The 19,359-nt window shown below is 41.3% G+C and overlaps 1 protein-coding gene across 2 annotated transcripts in view; it reads right to left on the bottom strand.

The window, feature by feature from the left end:
* The window catches only part of bcas2 (BCAS2 pre-mRNA processing factor), a 40,897-nt gene that overhangs the window by 6,612 nt on the left and 14,926 nt on the right, over nt 1-19,359 (bottom strand). The window contains exons 2-6 of one of the 2 annotated variants that reach the window (XM_078420303.1): nt 18,493-18,585; nt 10,947-11,017; nt 9,151-9,312; nt 3,149-3,199; nt 858-938 (exon numbers count right to left, since the gene is read on the bottom strand). In XM_078420303.1, coding sequence (XP_078276429.1) covers nt 858-938; nt 3,149-3,199; nt 9,151-9,312; nt 10,947-11,017; nt 18,493-18,585 — 458 coding nt within the window. The remainder of the gene's footprint in view (nt 1-857; nt 939-3,148; nt 3,200-9,150; nt 9,313-10,946; nt 11,018-18,492; nt 18,586-19,359) is intronic. The other variant, XM_078420304.1, reaches the window with a different exon arrangement.

The raw sequence follows: 19,359 nt of genomic DNA, 5'->3' as shown, positions 1-19,359 counted from the left end.
CATTCCTTATTTTCCAATAACCCAACCATCAACTATCTATGATGAACTTCCTCTGTTCATCAAGACCCCACAAGTTTCCACGGTAGTCAAAACAACACCCCTTTCATTTCAATAATAAAAACTTGATCCGGCCTGGCTTCTTGTAATCCAACTATCCTTGCCTGTGATAGACACAAAAAGCTAGAGTACATATCCTTGCCTGTGCCCTTGTTCCTTTTAATGCAACCACTGTATCCTAACCTGTTCCTCTTCACTCATTCTCCACCCCATCTTATAGCTTCTGCTCTCTCCGACACCCAGGACCAACTTTCCTGAAATTTAAAAACATTTTCATCTAATCTATCTAATTATAATGAAAGATCACTGGCCTGAAATCAGCCAAACATACTGAATATTTCCACGGGTCTATAATTTCAGATTTTATACATCTTCATTATTTTGGTATTGAATTATCCACAGCCTTTCAATTGCACTATTCATATCCCCTTCAAATCTAACTGCTAGTACTCCTCTCCCAGTTTCTTACAACCCAAATATCTTTGGTCCAAAAGAAAAAGAAAGCTGCTGGAGATGGGGCTTAGACCCGAAACAATGACTACCCATTCAGGTCAATACATGGCACTATTTCTGTCTGCTGTATGAAATGGATGTGCACACAGAGTTCTACAACTATTTTTTCCCTGAATCAATTGATCATGTACAAATCTTGAGTAGGGATTAGCTTTGCCACTGGCACCTTTTGAACCAAGAAATAAGTAAACTTGCAAAAATAGATTAAGACCCATAAGCTGCCAAAACTACTCATCACCCTTTCAACGAGTACAGCAAATTCTACAATCCAACATTATTTCACTCACTTGGATTCCATTTCTCGAAGTTTACTGCCAGCAGCAAGCTGGTCGTTTTTCCTCAGCCAGTTAAGGTCTTGAATTTGTTTTCTGAATCAAACAGAATTGCACATTAGATGTACACACAATTAGAAAATTGGTAATGTAGATTAAAGAAAAATGTTCCTTAAAAAAAAAAGGAACTGAAAATCAAAGAGGATTTTCAATTTTGTATCAATGATACAAGTGCTTGTGCAGGAGGTTGGCCTGTTTTTCCCTTCTGCTAGGTACAGGTTGGTGACACTCAGCATTTATAAACAATAGACAATAGGTGGAGGAGTAGGCCATTCGGCCCTTCGAGCCAGCACCGCCATTCAATGAGTTCATAGCTGATCATCCACAATCAGTGCCCCGTTCCTGCCCTCTCCCCATACCCCCTGACTCCGCTATCATTAAGAGCTCTATCTAACTCTCTCTTGAAAGCATCCAGAGAATTGGCCTCCACTGCCTTCTGAGGCAGAGAATTCCACAGATTTACAACTCTGAGTGAAAAAGTTTTTCTTCGTCTTCGTTCTAAATGGCCTTAAACTGTGGCCCCTGGTTCTGGACTCCCCCAACATTGGGAACATGTTTCCTGCCTCTAGCGTGCCCAATCCCTTAATCAGTCTGAAGAAGGGTCTCGACCCGAAACGTCACCCATTCCTTCTCTCCCGAGATGCTGCCTGACCTGCTGAGTTACTCCAGCATTTTGTGAATAAATCCCTTAATTATCTTATATGTTTCAATAAAGATCCCCTCTCATCCTTCTAAATTCCAGTGTATACAAGCCCAGTCGCTCCAGTCTTTCAACATCTTGCAAAGCCCCGCCATTCTGGGAATTAACCTAGTGAACCTACGCTGCACTCCCTCAACAGCAAGAATTTATGCTTAAATGTGACCAGTGGACAAGCTGCCAAGACTCTGGACATGACCTACAATACTTTATGTTAAAGACAACACCTTCAGTACTGAAAATAGACACAAAAAGCTGGAGTAACTCAGCGGGACAGGCAGCATCTCTGGAGAGAAGGAATGGGTGATCTTTAGCAGGAACGTTTAGAGAAATGCCTTCACTCCAGAGATGCTCCCTGTCCTTTACTCCAGCTTTGAGTGTCTACCTTTGGTTTAAATCAGCATCTGCAATTCCTTCTTACACCTTCAGTAATGAAGTGGGGGAAAAAAGGTTTGTGCACACAATGGAAGGAAAAAAGTTTATGCACGCCTTTATGAGGTACTGCCATAAATCATTTCAGAAAAGCTTGTGTTTTTTAAAAATCTTCCCATTGATACTGGGGACATAAGGGCTTTAGGAAATGTGCCAAGAAATGCATGCAGCTTGCAGACTAGACATCAGGCCATCTCAGAGAAAAAGAATCAAAATCAACCCTTCAGGAGAAAGCACTTCCTCACTCCTAATACATCAGTTCAATCGCACCCACAAACAGGTTCAGCAGCATCTACTTAATTGCTTGAAATTCAGTTCAACGGATGAGATTCAGGATAGAGAGTCCAAGTTTCAACATTTCGTTCTGGTCAACAAATAGTTTATTTGCCATGCTGAATTAAAGGATTTACTCTGTACAGGTATAAAGGAGATTGAGCAGAAAAGCTCAAAGTCATGTATTCAGTACATTTCAGAGTTCACATTCAAAACTAAACATGCCATACAAATATAGCTTTGCAAAGATGTTTAAATGCATTGTTGTTCTGTTTGGTGCCATCCCTCACACCTTAATTACCATTTCAACTTTCCATGCAATTTTGTCAGCAATGAACAAACAAACATAGTTTGCTGCTTAGCTACAGGAAGACTCAGAACTCCAGATAAAACACAACAATGTGCTGAACACTGCTAAAGCTCGGCATTATCGCGGTCATTTTTCAAAGAACAGACGACAAAGTTTCATGCAATACATCCAAGAAGCGGAAGCAGCAGAACATTCTGAGGGACTTTAAACACTAAATGTGATAGCATTTCACAAGATCATTAAGATTAAATATGATGGTTATAAAACAATTTAATCCTATATGATTCTGTGGTCTATCCTGCAAGCATCCACAATCAAATGCCTGCAGCCAGTTCAAAAATATGCACATGCCAAAGATTGCATTATGGATAGAAGAGATCCACCCTTGAGAGGCTGTAAATCTCTTATTTCCATAACCCAAGGGCAAAGAGCTATTCACCATCCCTTCATTGTAGAAATTAAGAGGGATGATAAATCACACAGGTGCACAGAAGCAGCAACCACACACAAATCAGCACAGCTCAAAATACTCACCTTAGCCTCTGCAGTTCCTTCTGAGCACTTTCAATCATCTGAACCAGATTGCTAATAAGAATGGAAGGGAAGGGAAAGAAGAAACTTAAGACCGTGCAAAGTAATTACTTGATTACCAACTAATTAGCTATGAATTAGGTAAACAGAAACGTCCAGTTATTACCTTAATTCTCTTTCACTTTGGGTACTAACTATCTCTTTCCTTGGGAAATGTTTGAGGATACAAAGTTTATTACCACTATATATACTCTCCATCAACAAGACTATCTTGTTCCACTTTCATATTATTGCTCAATCCTGCTTCTGCTTATCTGCGGTTGAAATCTCATCCAAATCATTGGCACCAAGAGTTTCAAGTATTGTTACGTTTTTGTTGCCGTCTGACTATTCTGTATTCGCAACTGATTCACTAGATAACAATTGGTACATTGGTTCCCTTTCAACTCAGTAAGCATCAGTTCCCATGTTCATTTCCACTTACCAGGGTCTTGGTTCCATGTTGTACCCCAGGAATACTAGATTGTTGCCGTTTTACTTTGTACCTTACTCGAGCTCAAAAACTTTGCTGCATGCATTCATTTTAACTTCTCAAATGCTTTATTAAAATGTCATACTCAAGTCAAGTTAAGTTCTGTGCACTATGAAGTAATAAATTAAGTGGAATTTACAAGGAACTGGAATGATTCTATATAGAGACATTATCCCAAACAAATTTCAGTGTTCGGAACTCAATATTAAATAACTGCATTCTCTGTGACTACCTGGTCCACTCTCACCCCACCTACCTTTCCCCAACAACTAGCACTTTCCCCTGCAACTGTAGGAGGTGCAACATTTCCTCCTACGTTTCCTCTTTCATCTGCATTCAGGGATCCGAATAGCTCTTCCAGTTGAGGCAATTATTCATGTACAAATCCACCAACCTTGTCTATTGCATTTGGTACTGATGTGGCCTCCTGTCCAACAGCAAGACCATGTGTAGAACTAGGTGACCAGTTTGCAGAGCACCCATGCTCTATGCATAATAGCCAGTCAGAGCTCCAGTTCCATGCCATTTCAACTCATATTGATCTGTCCGTCCTCAGCCTTCTCCACAACCGGGGTGGGGGGGGGGGGTCAATGCAAATAGGGGAACAACACCTCACATTCCACCTGGGTAGTCTATAACCCAAATGGCATGAACATTGAATTTTCACATGTCAGCTAATCCTTACCTCCGCCAGGAATGTAGGACAGGTGCCTGGAAACTGACCACCAATTTCAACAACTTCTTCCCAGGAGCCCTTATGCTCGTGAACACTAAACAACACTAACCTCTGCAACTATGATCTTCTATTGACCATGCCTTTGCTTGCTCTATGGAGTTTGGTTTTGCACTATTATGGTTACATAATTTTATGGTTATTAATTAATTTAATATATTATATATTTATGTTTGTGTTATTGCATATACGGGCTTGTTGAGCTGTAGCAAGTAAGAATTTCATCGTTCCATTGTTGGTACATATGGCAATTAAACAAGAATCTAGATTGTATTCCGCCTCTTTCTGTCATTTCTGATCCAAATTTGGTCCTCCCATATTTGCTGCTTCCCATGTCCCACCCAATCACCCATTTTCATACATGCCCACTCCCCATCCCACCCCAAATCCATTTACCTACTACACAACACTTCTCCCACCGGATCTTCTTGCCCTTCATCTCTCTCCCTTAACTGTTCCCAGTTTCACCGTATCAAATTCCAGCACAGGTAAATTTTGCGTCCCCACTCATCAACCTTTAGCAGCTGTTTCCACCTTCACCCTCCCATCTACCCTTTTCCCCGCTCCTTGCCTGCTTCCATCTTTCACTCGAAGGTAGACACAAAGTGCTGGAGTAACTCAGCGGGACAGGCAGCATCTCTAGAGAGAAGGAATGGGTGAGAGAAGAAGGGCCTCAACCCGAAATGTCACCCATTCCTTCTCTCCAGAGAAGCTGCCTGTCCCGCTGAGTTATTCCAGCACTTTGTGTCTACCTTCGATTTAAACCAGCATCTGCAGTTCTTTCCTTCACCTTTCACTCTCCTGCCTATCTTCCGACTTCACCCCTTCCCCACTGGGCTTCATCTGCCCATTATCCTTCACTCATCTTCAATCACTTACTGAGCCATCTGACCCCTCCCCTCTTTATACTGGCAAGCTTCCCTCTCCACACCCAGTCCTGATGCAGAATCTCCAGCCAAAGAGTTGACAATTTTGTTACACTTCCTCACAGGTCGCTCAACCCTGCAGATTTTTTGCTCCAGATGTCAGTATCTGCCATCTCTCACCTTCATTTAATCATTATATATTCCTCGATATATTTCCCATTGTTTTTACTTGGAGTAAATATAAACGGGCACATCCAAGAATGTTTCAAACTTCAACTTGAAACAGAACTATTATGGCTGTAAAGAAATACTGCAGATTTGTCCATGGGCATTTTTTTTCATTCCAACAAAACAAAAACAGGAAGTGCTCAGCAGGTCTGAAAGCACTTGAAGAGAAAGAAACAAAAAGAGCACGTTTCAGGTCAAGGTTTTGGCATGAGAACTAGGTACACTTGAAGGGTAAACAGACGCCGAGATGCAGAGAAAGGGAAGGGCAAAGAAAACAAAAGATCTGTGACACAGTGGACAGCCAGACTGTTTGAACGACAGAGGGAATGTTTGTACAAAAATAATCTCAGAATAGGTTTAGGTTTATTATTGTCACATGCACCGAAGTACAGTGAAAAGCTTTGTTCTGCATGCTATCCAAACAGATCAGATGTATCATACATAGGCACAATCAGTTCAAACTCAAGTACAATAGATAAGGCAAAGGGGTAGATACAGAGTGCAGAATATAGTTCCCAATATTGTATTAGTTCCTTAGAGAATGTTCGATGTCCTCAATGGGGTAAAAGTAAATCGAACACTATCTATGCTTATGGAAGGGGCGCTCAGAAGCCTGACAATGGTGGGAAAGAAGCTGTTCCCGAGTCTGGTGGTGTCAGCTTTCAAGCTTCTGTACCTTCTGCTGGATGGAAGCGGCTAGAAGGAATGAGTCTTTGATAACGTTGGCTGCTTTTCTGATGCAGCATGACGTATAGATGGAGTCGATGGTGGGAAGTCTGGTCTGAGTAACGGACTGGGCTACATCTACAACTCTGCAATTTCTTGCGGTCTTGGCTAGAGCTGTGATGTCACCCGACAGTAGGTTTTCCTAGGTGCTTCTGTAGAAGTTTCTAAGAGGCACTGGAAACATGCCAACAAATATAAAATACTGACCAAACTTATCAAAGGAGCATAAAGGGAATCTGCAAAGAAAATAGAAGTGCTTCTTATCATGAGCTCAATTATTCAGTCTGGAACAATCGAGTCGGTTCCTCAAACCTGTATTGTGTTGTGGAAACCATGCAAGAACGACAAAGACAAATTAGAACAGGAATGAAATGGTGAATTAGTGATTGGAACCATAACATGCCGGGACTGATAGGACAGTCACATGATGTGGTTTGCTCTCCAATGTAGAACTAATTCAAAGCAGTATAAATAAATTGATGCATCATGTAAAACAACCGTTTCTGGAAGGTGGGAATAACATAAAAAGACAGGCATCTGCTTTCAGGCTGAATATAATTATGTGTTTCCTGCATGGTAGGCAGGTCCAGATGCGACACATGGGATCCAGGGCAAGTACAAAATTGCCTATGTGATAATAAACAGAGAGTGATAATGGAGGGTTGCTTTCAGATTGAAGGCCTATGAAAGTTGTGTGCTGCAGAGATTAGTGCGGAGTCCCCATCTGTTTATCATACGGGCGGCACGGTGGCGCAGCGGTAGAGTTGCTGCCTTACAGCGAATGCAGCGCCGGAGACTCAGGTTCGATCCTGACTACGGGCACCGTCTGTACGGAGTTTGTACGTTCTCCCCGTGACCTGCGTGGGTTTTCTCCGAGATCTTCGGTTTCCTCCCACACTCCAAAGACGTACAGGTATGTAGGTTAATTGACTGGGTAAATGTAAAAATTGTCCCTAGTGTGTGTAGGATAGTGTTAATGTGCGGGGATCGCTGGGCGGCGTGGACTCAGTGGGCCGAAGGGCCTGTTTCCGCGCTGTATCTCTAAATCTAAAAAAATCTAAATCATATGTGTTACCAAATTGGATGAGAATTCTGGTGGCATGATTTTCAAATGACTCCAAAATCATCTCAGATTACAGCTGGGTATTGGGTACCAGAGTTAGGATGCCTTGCTGCAATTGCGCAAAATGCAGGTTAGACTGGAGAGGACACGATTAAGCTAGAGAGAGTGCATAAAAGACACACAAGACTTTGGCCGGGACTGAGGGCTTAACTTATAAGCAGTAAATGGATAGGGTGGATCTGTTTACCTTGAAGCAGAGCATGCCGAGGGGTGGCCTTGGGGATTTATAAAATGGGGCATGGATAGGGTAGTCAGTCTTTTTCCCAGGGTAGGAGAGGCTAAAACTAGAGGGCATAGATTCAAGATAAGAGGAGAAAGATTTAAAAGGAGATCTGAGGGGCAAGTTTTTCCACACAGGGTGATGGGTACATGGAACAAGCTGCCTGGGAGATGGCAGGGGCAGGTACATTTATAATGTTGAAAATATATTTGGACAGGTACATGGATTAAAACGGTTTGGCGGGATATGGGCCAAATGCAGGCAAATGGGATTAATTTAAGATAGGAATCTTGGTCAGCATGGACAAGTTAGGCTGAAGGACATTTTCCTTGCTGTACAACTTGATTCTATGAATGTATTGTAAGTTGACTCTAATTTCCTTCTTACTGGATTAATATAGGTTTCACCAAAACTATCTCCAATAATACTTCAAACATGATATTTTATAAGCAGAGGTGTTTTCTTCACAGCTCTTTCATTCTGTTCAAAATCCTGACCGACCATTCTTATCTTTAACAAAAAAGGGATTTGCTGCTGTCACTAAATGTAACGACACATAGAAACAAGGGAACTGTAGTTGCTCGTTTACAAAACGAAAGACACCAAGGTGCTGGAGTCCAGTCTGGAGAAGGGTCCTAACGTGAAACGTCACCTATCCATGTTCTCCAGGGATGCTGCCTGACCCACTGAGTTGCTCCTGCACTTTGTGTTTTGAAATGTAATAAACACTGCTGCTATTCATAAGAGATAGACCAACTCAATAAGCACAGGGTTTCTTGTCCTTCCTGGTAAATATGATACACCTTTGCACAAAGCAGCAATTTTAACAATAAAGCAGGAAAGGAAAACCTACCTCACACTCAAATCAGCATTGTTTACAGGTACCGTAATTGTTTGCATAAACTACACAGTAACAACATTTCCCAGCCCCCAATCAGCTTCAGGTTTCCTGTACCACAAGGTGAAATGTGGGGATGCTTGCTAGTAATTGTAGAGATTTCAGTTCCCTTCACAGTTCCTCAGAATATGGAGAAGTTTGTTAATGAATGGAGACTGACCTGAATAACATTCATGCTCGGGTTTGTGTACAGCAACTAAAATTTACACCTCGCATTAGGCATTGACATCACTCCCAATGGCATTCAGTAGACCAATTGAGCCGACTCACAGTTGGGAACTTCAGGGTCCACGCCAGTATCATTTCTCATCAGCACCGGGGTTTCTAATCACAATTTTGGGCTGGGGATTTAGTTACAGGCAATGTCTTCAACGGTCAGATATCTTCCTGATGATGCAGGGTAACATGTAGTGAATAGCTAGTTCAGAATTCTTGGAGGGGCAAGAAGGGAGTTGGACATTTATAAATCAACGACCTTTCAGAAAGTTTTTTTTAAAAAATCCATTACAAGTAGACAAAATGTTAAAGAAACATTTGCATAGCTACTTAGAAAGAGTAGATGGATGGAATTAAAGCTGAGATCCTAAAATTCCACTACAGGCAAGACAGGCTGAGTGGATTTCTTCTGCGCTACAGTTTCTATGGCATGTGCTACTCTATTCCAATCAAACATACGTACTCATTATAGACTTTCCATGCATTTGACCCATGCTGTGACATCAGCTCCAGATTCTCGATTCTCACCGCCTGGTGTTCAAGTTGTGCCATGGAGTTATTCACAGATTCCTGCCAAGCAGTGATATCATTCTTCTGTCCCGAAGATGGAGCAGGCAGTTCGTACCTGAGAAACAATAAAAAAAATAAAAGGTTCTTTCCTTTCTCTGTTTTCTCCCTTGTCTACTGAAAATACTGGGCATTTTCAGTTGCTGCTAACATATCTTGCAAGTGTCAATTCCTTTTGAGCATATACATTAAAATTCTGATAAACTGCCAGACTTGGTGTCGAGCTGTCAGATCCTCTGGACTGTTGGATATTACTCATTAATACTCCAACATTGTTCATTTATATTTTTACATGTTACGCCATGGCACAATCTATTTTCCAGTGAACTTGGCAAGTTTAAAAGGGAGCACTAGAAACAGCACCCCAGTGACAGTGAAGGAAGAGGGCAGGCAACAGAACCTGGTGAGCCAGATGCTGAACCAACAGAATTTCCAGACAACCAGATATGGATTATTGGAGTTTTACTTATTAACATTTTAAATTTGGCATCAGCCAGAAATAATTTGGCTAAGCACGTCCATTAAATTTCAGTATTATAATAATCAGGCAATTTAACAAAAAATGATTCTAAAGCATTTGAAGCATTAAAGACCCCACAAAACTGCAGTAGATCCAAAACAAACAGAGTATGTGGGAAGCACCCACCAAATCAAATCCCATCTCTGGTGACAGAAATAGAGTTAACATTTCAAGTCAAAGACCCTTCATCAAAACCAGAATAGAGAGAAAACAAGTATGCTTAAGTTAGAGAGTCTTGAAAAGAACAGAAAGAATATCTGTGTTAATGTGTAAATCAAGTTGTTAATGCGATTTTCACTTTAAAAAATCAGATCAGCAGCTTTAAGTATTGTTGCTCCTATAATTTTCTTTTAATCAGCCGTTTCTTTAAACCAAGAACTGAAAACTTTACACCAAAGGTAACAGTTGACTGACTGGACAAATTTAGTATCTAGCTTTGGTCTAAAACACTGGTTGGTCATGCACCCAGATACCAAAACATTTAAAAATCACAGGCTTCAGCTGAAGCAGTGCCTCAAGTTCCAGGCACCATTTTGGTAAAGATATCAAAGCTTTGGAAAGGGTACAGTGGAGATCTATTACAATACCATTAAGGATGCAGGACATTCATTACTCAAAGTGAAGTTGAGATTTTTCTTGTAACAGAGAAGATAACAGCACAAGCTGAGGGTATCAAAAGCATGAAAAGCTTTGAAAGAATACATAAGTACTTGTTTCTCCAGACAGAAGGCTCATTACCAAGGGGGACAGATCTCAATTAATGGGAAAAAGAGCCAGAAGTGAGAAGAGAATACTTCTTCAGTGAATTAAGAGGATTTGGAATCAACTGACTGGTGTTCAAAATTATTGAAAAGTAACTTTAGAAAATGAAATTGTATAATCAAAAGGGAACACTAGGCTTGGCTTTGCCACAACAGCTGGAAAATGCAACTGATTGGCAAATATTTCAAAGAGCTGGCAGAAGCAGGAATGGCCTCATTTTGTGCAAAAAGATGTAATCCGCTTATTCATTCAATCAGGGATCAAAGGGTGAAGTACGGATTTCACAGATTGTTCTGATCAGAATTCAATTCCATGTGAACAAACTTCGTCAAATCATTCTCAGTTAAGTTCTCAATGGTACAGGTCACACTTTATGTAAAGTGCTTCTTTTAGGTTTGTTGTTCACTCACCTCTTCATACTAAGCAGTTCCATTGGCTGGCGAGCTGCAAGTCGTTCAAATTCATTCCTCATTATCTCAGTCTATAAAAGGAAGTTAAATAAAATTAATTATCTTTCATGACATGCAAAATCATTCTATTCAAAACTGTTTTCCTATGGTGTTATATAATTCAGTCACACACGATAAATTGGCAGAATTAACCAGTTTAACTGGTTTGTTACTATTCCAGTTTGTTGTTATATCACATAATTTGCAAGAGCTGAACATCTGTAATATATCAATGCAGAATTTTAATTATTTTGATTCCTACACAACCTGAACATGTTTCTCTTTTGCCCTTCTTGAAGCAGCATGATTTTAAAGGTATCAGGGACAGATATAACAGTGAGTTATCTGTGTCCTATGGATTGTTCAAAATATCAGATAAACGAGTACTCAAATTACATTTATTTGATTAAAGATTAAATTATTGCTTTTTAAACTAGAGTTACTGACTGCAACAGATACATGCACATCCTGGTCCACAGGCAGACAATAACAGAACCACACAACCTCTTCTGAACTGGGTCAATTTAATACAGACATCTAATATATTTATACATCACCACAGTTAAAAAGTTAACCATGCTGCCAATATCAAGCTAATATTAACTTTTTAAACATTCTACATTTCCTTGATCAGCCTACTTTGATCTGTCGTTTTCACACTTTACCCTTCCATATCTCTAGTTTCCCTCTCCCCTGACTCCCAGTCTGAAGAAGGGTCTTGACCTAAAATATATATATATATATATATATATATATATATATATATATATATATATATATATATATGCAGAGAGGCACTAAAGGAGGACATGAGATGGTTAATTGGTAGGCAGAGTGGAAACCACATAGAAATGATTTTAGCCAGAGACAGAAAAATGAAGACCCAGGAATGGGAACAGGTTATGGTGGGTCAGAGATGGTTTTTAATTTGTACGAGCAGAGCTGCTACCATAACATATCTTTCTCCTTTGGAAAACGCACAGAAATATATGCAGTAAACGAGGAAAATTGTAGGAGATGTGGGGTTGCTAATAACCAGGAAGGCAAAATATTTTTGTTCAAATCTTCAATAACTATAAGCAAAATGAGGCAAAATAGCTTTCAAAAGTGCAGTCAAAAACATTCCACTGAAAAACTGCCACTTGGCATCACACTTTTCTAACCTTTGGAAGTGGTTGAGACCACACGCAATATACTGAACCAAAGAGCTGTCCAAACAGCATGAAAACAGTTGGGGGTTTGTTGTACAAAAATACTCGTAAACTACCCCTGCTTTTTTACCATGCCAGTTAGGAACTTCAATCTTGCTTCAACTTGGCACAGTATATCCTTCAGTGTCCATTTATCAGCTGTACTTAAGGTTATCCCAGTCCAGTTGTTTGCAGTCAAGTAACTGAAACCTGCTGTTATTATTGCCAATTATTTTTGACAATTGAAGTAAATGCTAAAAGGTGTAAGTAGAAACAAGGAGCTGCAGATGTTGGTTTATCATAAAAAGGACATAAAGTGCTGGAGTAACGGTGGGTTAGACAGCATCAGATCAGGCAGAAAGTATAAATTAATTTGCAAAGAACTTGGTATCAATGTAACATCTGTCAAATCCTATAGTATAGTGTAAGAAGGAACTGCAGATGCTGGTTTAAACCGAAGATAGACACAAAAAGCTGGAGTAACTCAGCGGGACAGGCAGCATCTCTGGAGAGAATGTATAGTGTGGATATTTGGCAAACAAAAGCTTTTCACTGTATCTGGATACATGTGGTAATAAACCATTACTATATTAAAATTGGTACACTAGTCATATTTCTTTAAGAACTAAACATCGATTGTGCCCACCTTTTTGCAAGATTTAATGATGCCCATAAACATCATGACCTGTGGGAATAGAACCACTCTAAATGCAGATGGCAACAGATCTGTGGGGAATTTGAAATGCAAGGGACAAACAAATTATGTTTGATTGCAATGGAAACAAATTTCCATTAACGCAGATACCATTTAAAGTAGGACGAAAATCAAATGAGCACATAGTATGCACTGCTGAGGAAAAGAGATTCCATCTCAGAGACTAGAGTACCAAAATTAAGGTTGACAATCATTGTTTAACTGAGGGAGTGTGACATTGTCAGTGATGCCATCTTTTGGTGGAGTTGCAAAATATCACCCAAGTGAATGGAAAATAAATGTCCTCTAGCATGATCTCAAAGAGAAGTCAAGTTATCGGCAATGTCCTAGCTAAAATACATTCCTCAATCAACGGCACAAATCCCCACCTTCTGGTCATTGGTGTATCATCATTCATGAAACATGGCAAGGATCAAGTTTAAATTAAAGAAACTGCTGACACTGGAAAACTAAAAATCAAAAGTGCCGGAAACACTCTGCAGGTCAATGGAAAGAGAAACGGAATTACTATTTACTCTTCCTCAAAACTGGAAGAGAAAAACAAGTTTAAGTTGCAGAGAAAGTGGAGGAGGAACAGACTACAGGGAATACAGAGGCTCGCTCCCCAGCTTACGTACGGTTACATCAGATTTTAAGCTACAGCCAAGAAAGCACCCCAACATCCCTACTTCCTTCAAAGGCTTCGGAAGTTTAGCCGAACCCCAACAACCCTCACCGACTGCTAAAGATGCACCATAGAAAACATTTTATCTGGACTCATCACAGCCTGGTTTGGGAACAGCTCCAAGATCACTAGAAATTGCGGAGAATTGTGGACGTAGTCCAGACCATCACGCAAACTAACCTCCCATTGACTCCATCTACACTTCTTGCTGTCTCAGCAAGATTGCCACCATAATCAAGGAGCAGTCTTACCCCAGTCACTCCCTTTCATCTCCTCTCCCATCAGGCAAGATGTACAGTAGTTTGAATCCATAATACATCCAGATTCAGGGACAGTTGCTTCCCTACTGTTATCAGGCAACCGAACATTCTTCTCATCAGCTAGAGTGTGGTCCTGATGTCCCTTCTACTTCCTGGAGACATTTGAACTTTCTTTAATCGGACTTTATCTTGCACAAAATGCTGTACCCTTTATCCGTGCACGGTGGATGGCTTGATTTTATTCATATATAGACTGGATAGCATGCGAACAATTATTTTTTACTGAACCTTTGTGCAAGTGATAATAATAAACTAAACTTAAAAACTGAATTGGAGAGAGACGATATCCTGGGAGGGAGATTTGCTACAAACATTCAGGAGGGTTTAAACCAGATTTGTGGGGGATGGATCCCAGTGGAGAAAGGAAGCAGATAAAAAGTTGGGGGCAAATATAATACTCAAAGTTTAGTACACAAGACAGTCAGAGGAAAGACCAATGGTGTATACAGCATTTATTTCAATGCAAGAGGGTTAACAGGCAAGGCAGACAAAGTCAGGGGATGGATTGGTTCAGGGGACAAAGGCGTCATAGCCAAAACAGAAACACAGCTGAAAGGCAGGACTAGCAGCTCAACGTTCTAGGGTAAAGATGCTGTAGGCCTTGGCTGTCCAGGCAAGAAAGGAGTGAGATTGCCTTTTTGATGAGGGAGGACAGAACAGTGCTTGGAGAGAATAGTCTTGAGGGAATTATCCAAATGGTTATATTGATAGAACTTAGAAGATGATCTTTGATTGGACCATATTATTGGTCCCATTCCTAGTCAGTCCCTCAAATGTCAGCGGAGTATAGAGAAGCAAATGTGTCGGGGGGGTCACAGTTAGCTCTAATAATAATAGGGTGGTATTAGTGGGAAATTTTAACTTCCCTAATATTGACTGGGTCACCCAGTGAGGAAAGGGCTTGGATGGGGTAGAATTTGTTAAATGTATATAAGGATGTATCCTGTGACTAGTGGTGTGCCTCAAGGTTCGGTGCTGGGCCTGTTACTGTTTGTCATCTACATCAATGATTTGGATGAGAACATACAGGGCAAGATTAGCAAGTTTGCTGATGATACAAAAGGGCATGGTTTTGCAGACAGTGAAGATAGTTGTGACAGATTGCAGCAGGATCTGGATCGATTGGCCAGGTAGGCCGAGGAATGGTTGACGGAATTTAATACAGAGAAGTGTAAGGTGTTGCATTTTGGGACGTTTAACAAGGGCAGGACCTACGCAGTGAATGGTAGGCCTCTAGGGAGTGTTGTAGAGCAGAGAGACTCGGAGATTTAGGAGTGCAGGTGCATGGTTCCTGGAAGGTCGAGTTGCAGGTAGATAAGGTGGTCAAAAAGGCTTTTGGCACATTGGCCTTCATCAGTCAAGAGTATAGAGTATAGAAGTTGGGAGGTCATGTTGCAGTTGTATAAGACGTTGGTGAGACCGCATTTAGAATATTGTGTTCAGTTCTGGGTACCATGTTATAGGAAAGATATTGTCAAGCTTGAAAAGGTTCAGAGAAGATTTACGAGAATGCTGCCAGGATTAGAGGGCATGAGCTATAGGAAGAGGTTGAGTAGGCTGGGTCTCTATTCCTTGGAGCGCAGGAGGATGAGGGGAGATCCGAGAGGTGTACAAAATCATGAGTGGAAAAGATCAGGTAGATGCACAGAGTATCTTGCCCAGAGTGGGGGAAATTGTGGACCACAGGACCGCAATAGGTTCAAGGTGAAGGGAAAAAGATTTAATAAGAATCTGAGGGGCAACTTTTTTGCATAAAGGGTGGTGGGTGTATGGAACAAGCTGCCAGATGTGGTAGTTGAGGCTGGGACTAATCAAACATTTAAGAAACAGTTAGACAGGTACATGGATAGGAGAGGTTTGGAGGGATATGGACCCAGCAGGTGGGACTAGTGTAGCTGGGACATGTTGGCCAATGTGGGCAAGTTGGGCCGAAGGGCCTGTTTCCACACTCTATGACTCTCTCTATGACTCTAAGGGTGTTTCTTTAATCAATATACAGAAGAGAGGGCACAACACGGGACATCATCTTCAGAACAAGGGTGGCGAGTGACTGCATTGTCACTAGGGCTGGAGTTTCGGATCAATGATAATAATTCTATTAGTTTTTGAACAGTTATGAGAAAGTTAGCACAGGTCCACAAGCTTATAGTTCTAAATTGGGGCAATGCAAATTTTGGAGATACAAGGTGGGAACTTGCAGAGATCGATCGGATGAGACTGTTTGCAGGTTAAGGGTTGTCTAGTAAGTGGGAAGATCTTAAAAGTGCGATAGCAAGAGTTCACAGGGACAACATGTTCCTGTGAGGATTAAGGGCAAGGTTGGCAAGTTTAAGGAACCCTGGATGACAAGAGATATTGAGGCTCTGGTCAGAAAAAGGAAGCAAACATCAACTTTAGACAGCCAGGATCAAGGGAGTCTTTCGATGAGTATAAACATACAGGAGTACTCTTAAGAGGGAAATAACAGAGGACATGAGATGGATCTGGCAAACAAGATAAAAAGAAAATCCAAGAGATTCATCAAGTATATTAAGAATAAAAGGATGACTAGGGAGAGAACAGAGCCCTTTAAAAATGAGTGGAGCCACAGAAGATGGGTGAGATTTACAATGAATATTTCTCATCAGTTTTTACAATGAAAATAATGAGCACTAAGGAATAGAGGCAAATGAGGTGTAAACTTTGGGACTATATACATATTGCCAAAGAGGTGGTATTGGCGGTTGTGAAGCACATTAAGGTGGATAACTTTGCAAGCCCCAACCATGTCCATCCTCTGAACTGGTGGGAAGCTACGCAAGAAATTGCAGAGACCCTTCAGAGATATCTGGATCACCACAGGTGAGGTACTGGAAGACTGGGGGGTGGCTAATGTTCTAGTTACTTAAGAAGGGCAGCAAGAAACCAGGGAGCTACAGGCAGGTGAGCCTGACATCAGTGGTGGATAACATACTGGAGGGGATTCTGAGAGACAGGATCTACCAACATTTCGATAGACAAGGACTAATCGCAGATAGTCAGCATGGCTTTTTCGTGGGAAATCATGATTCACAAATTGATACGAGTATTTTGAAGAGCTAACCAAGAAGACTGATGAGGGCAGGGTGTTGGATGTTGTCTATCTGGAGTTTTGCAAGGCCATTGACAAGGTCCCTTATGGTAGGCTAGTCTGGAAGGTTACATTGCATGCGATTCAAGAGGTAGCTAACTCCATAATTGGCTTGGCATAAGCAAGCAGACGGTGAAGATAGAAGGCTGTTTTTCCAGGCTAGAGATCTGTGACTCGTGGTGTGCTACAGGGATTGGTACTCGGTCCATTGTTTATATACATTATTTGCATGATAATGCACATGGCATGGTTAGTAAGTTTGCAGATGAAACTAAAATATGTGGTATTGAAGATATTTCATCAGTAGGGTAAGTGGGCTGAGGAATGACAACATAACATAACAACCCTTTATTGTCACTCGGCACAACACCGAGCGAAATTTCAGCAGTCACACAAAACACAGCAAAAAAGAAAAGAACACAGGACACCCGACCCCAACACAAACATCCATCACAGTGACTCCAAACACCCCCTCACTGTGATGGAGACAACAAAACTTCCCCTCTCTTCCCCCCGCACCCACGGACAGGCAGCTCGACCCCTACCGAAGCAAACGACACGCACAGCCCCCGCAAGGGGATGGAAGGCCCCCCGGCCGAGCCGCCCCGGGCACCGAAACGTCCCGCGGCCACACCGGGCGATGTTAAGTCCAGCGGCTGAGCCGCACCGGGCACTGAAACGTCCCGCGGCCAAGCCGCGCTGGCGATGTTAAGTCCAGCGGCCAAGCCGCACCGGGCACTGAAACGTCCCGCGGCCACACAGATAAGTGAGGGGTGTTGCATTTTGGGAAGTTATACAGGGGTAGGACTTTTGCAGTAAATGGTAGGGCCCTGGTGAGTGTTGAAGAGGGAACAAGTATGTAGTTCCCTGAAAGTGGCATCACAGTTAGATATTGTGGTGAAGGTGGCATTTGACATACTTCATCAGTTCGGGCATTGATCATAGGAGTTGTGATGAAATGCTGTAGTTGCACAAGATGATGGTAAGGTGCATTTGGAGCAGTATACAGTTTTGGTTACCCTGCTATAGGAAAAACATCAGTATGGATAGAGTGCATAGAAGATTTACATAAATATTGTCAAGACTTGAGAGCTTGAGTCATAGGGCAGAGATTGGGCAGGTTAGGGTTTTATTCCTTGAAGCACATAGGCGACTGAGGGGTGACCTTATAGAGGTATGCAAGATCACAAGGGGCATAGATAAGATGAATGCAGTCTTTTTCCCCAGGGTAGGGGAAATCAAAATCTTGAGGGCATAATTTGAAGGTGAGCTTGAGGGAAGATTTAAAAGAATCAGATTGGCAACCTCTTCACACAGAGGATGTTGAGCTGTCAGAGAAAGTGGTTGAGATAGGTACAATAACAACGTTTAAAAGACATCTGGGCAGGGTACATGGATAGGAGAGTTTTAGAGGGACATGGGCCAAATGCAGGCAATTGAACTAACTTAGATGCATGAACGAGTTTGGCCAAAGGACCCTTTTCGGTGCTGTATTACTCAAAGACTCACTTCAAATGCTGAATAGTCAGGTGTAGGCAAATAACTGAGGTAATTTTTTGTGGGTCGGTAACGTCTGGTCTCTTCTTCCACTAGAGCAGCTGCCTGAAAGATATGAATAAAACAATGAGAATCTGAATATTATGGACACTCCCCAATAATTCTACCAGGAATGCAATAGTATAATGTTATAGCAGCCGGATGATTAAATTAGCACAGAGAACAAAGCCGAAATCAAATGTATGCAACCCAAAACTCTATTATTCGCTCTGTGCAATGGAGCAAATTTCTTGCCCGTGCCAAGTTTGTACATTTCAGGAAGTGGCAGATCTACCCAAGATTTTTATTTGGGTATTTGTGGGTGGGGACATTGTGATTTTTATTTCGTCTGGGAGTTAGCAAATAAATGGATTAAATGTGATGAGAAAAAAAACTATTACAAGTGATCTATACCCAAAGAGTAAACAATCTTTTCTCTTTACAAATGTCAATGGATCCCCCATGCATTTTCAACAACATACGGTTATATATCTCAGATTGTTGCAGTTGTAGCTTTTTCTTCCCGTTTGTATCTATGAAATATAGTTTTGCCATTAGAGCAGATTAAACATCGACAAGCAGTTGCTTCCCTGGTGGTTTAGGATACTGAGTGCACTAAGATTTTGCTTTCTTAATTGAAACCAATTTTAGTTTCCAGAGATAGTGATGATTTATGAATATTTACTAACTGTTCTGCTGTAAATTGCAAAGAAAATATTTTCCAATGCAATTTACAACAAAAAATCCCACACTTCACAAACAAAAGTTCCAGGTTTCGGCCTGGTACAAGGACAATTTCAAGCAGAAAGACAGTCTGCTCTTTTGGAGAGTAAAACTTCT

Source organism: Rhinoraja longicauda, chromosome 24 (genome assembly GCF_053455715.1).
Source record: "Rhinoraja longicauda isolate Sanriku21f chromosome 24, sRhiLon1.1, whole genome shotgun sequence".
In the NCBI taxonomy this organism is placed as follows: domain Eukaryota; kingdom Metazoa; phylum Chordata; class Chondrichthyes; order Rajiformes; family Arhynchobatidae; genus Rhinoraja; species Rhinoraja longicauda.
The sequence above is the reverse complement of the archived record's forward strand: the minus strand, read 5'-3'. Positions and strand labels throughout refer to the sequence as shown.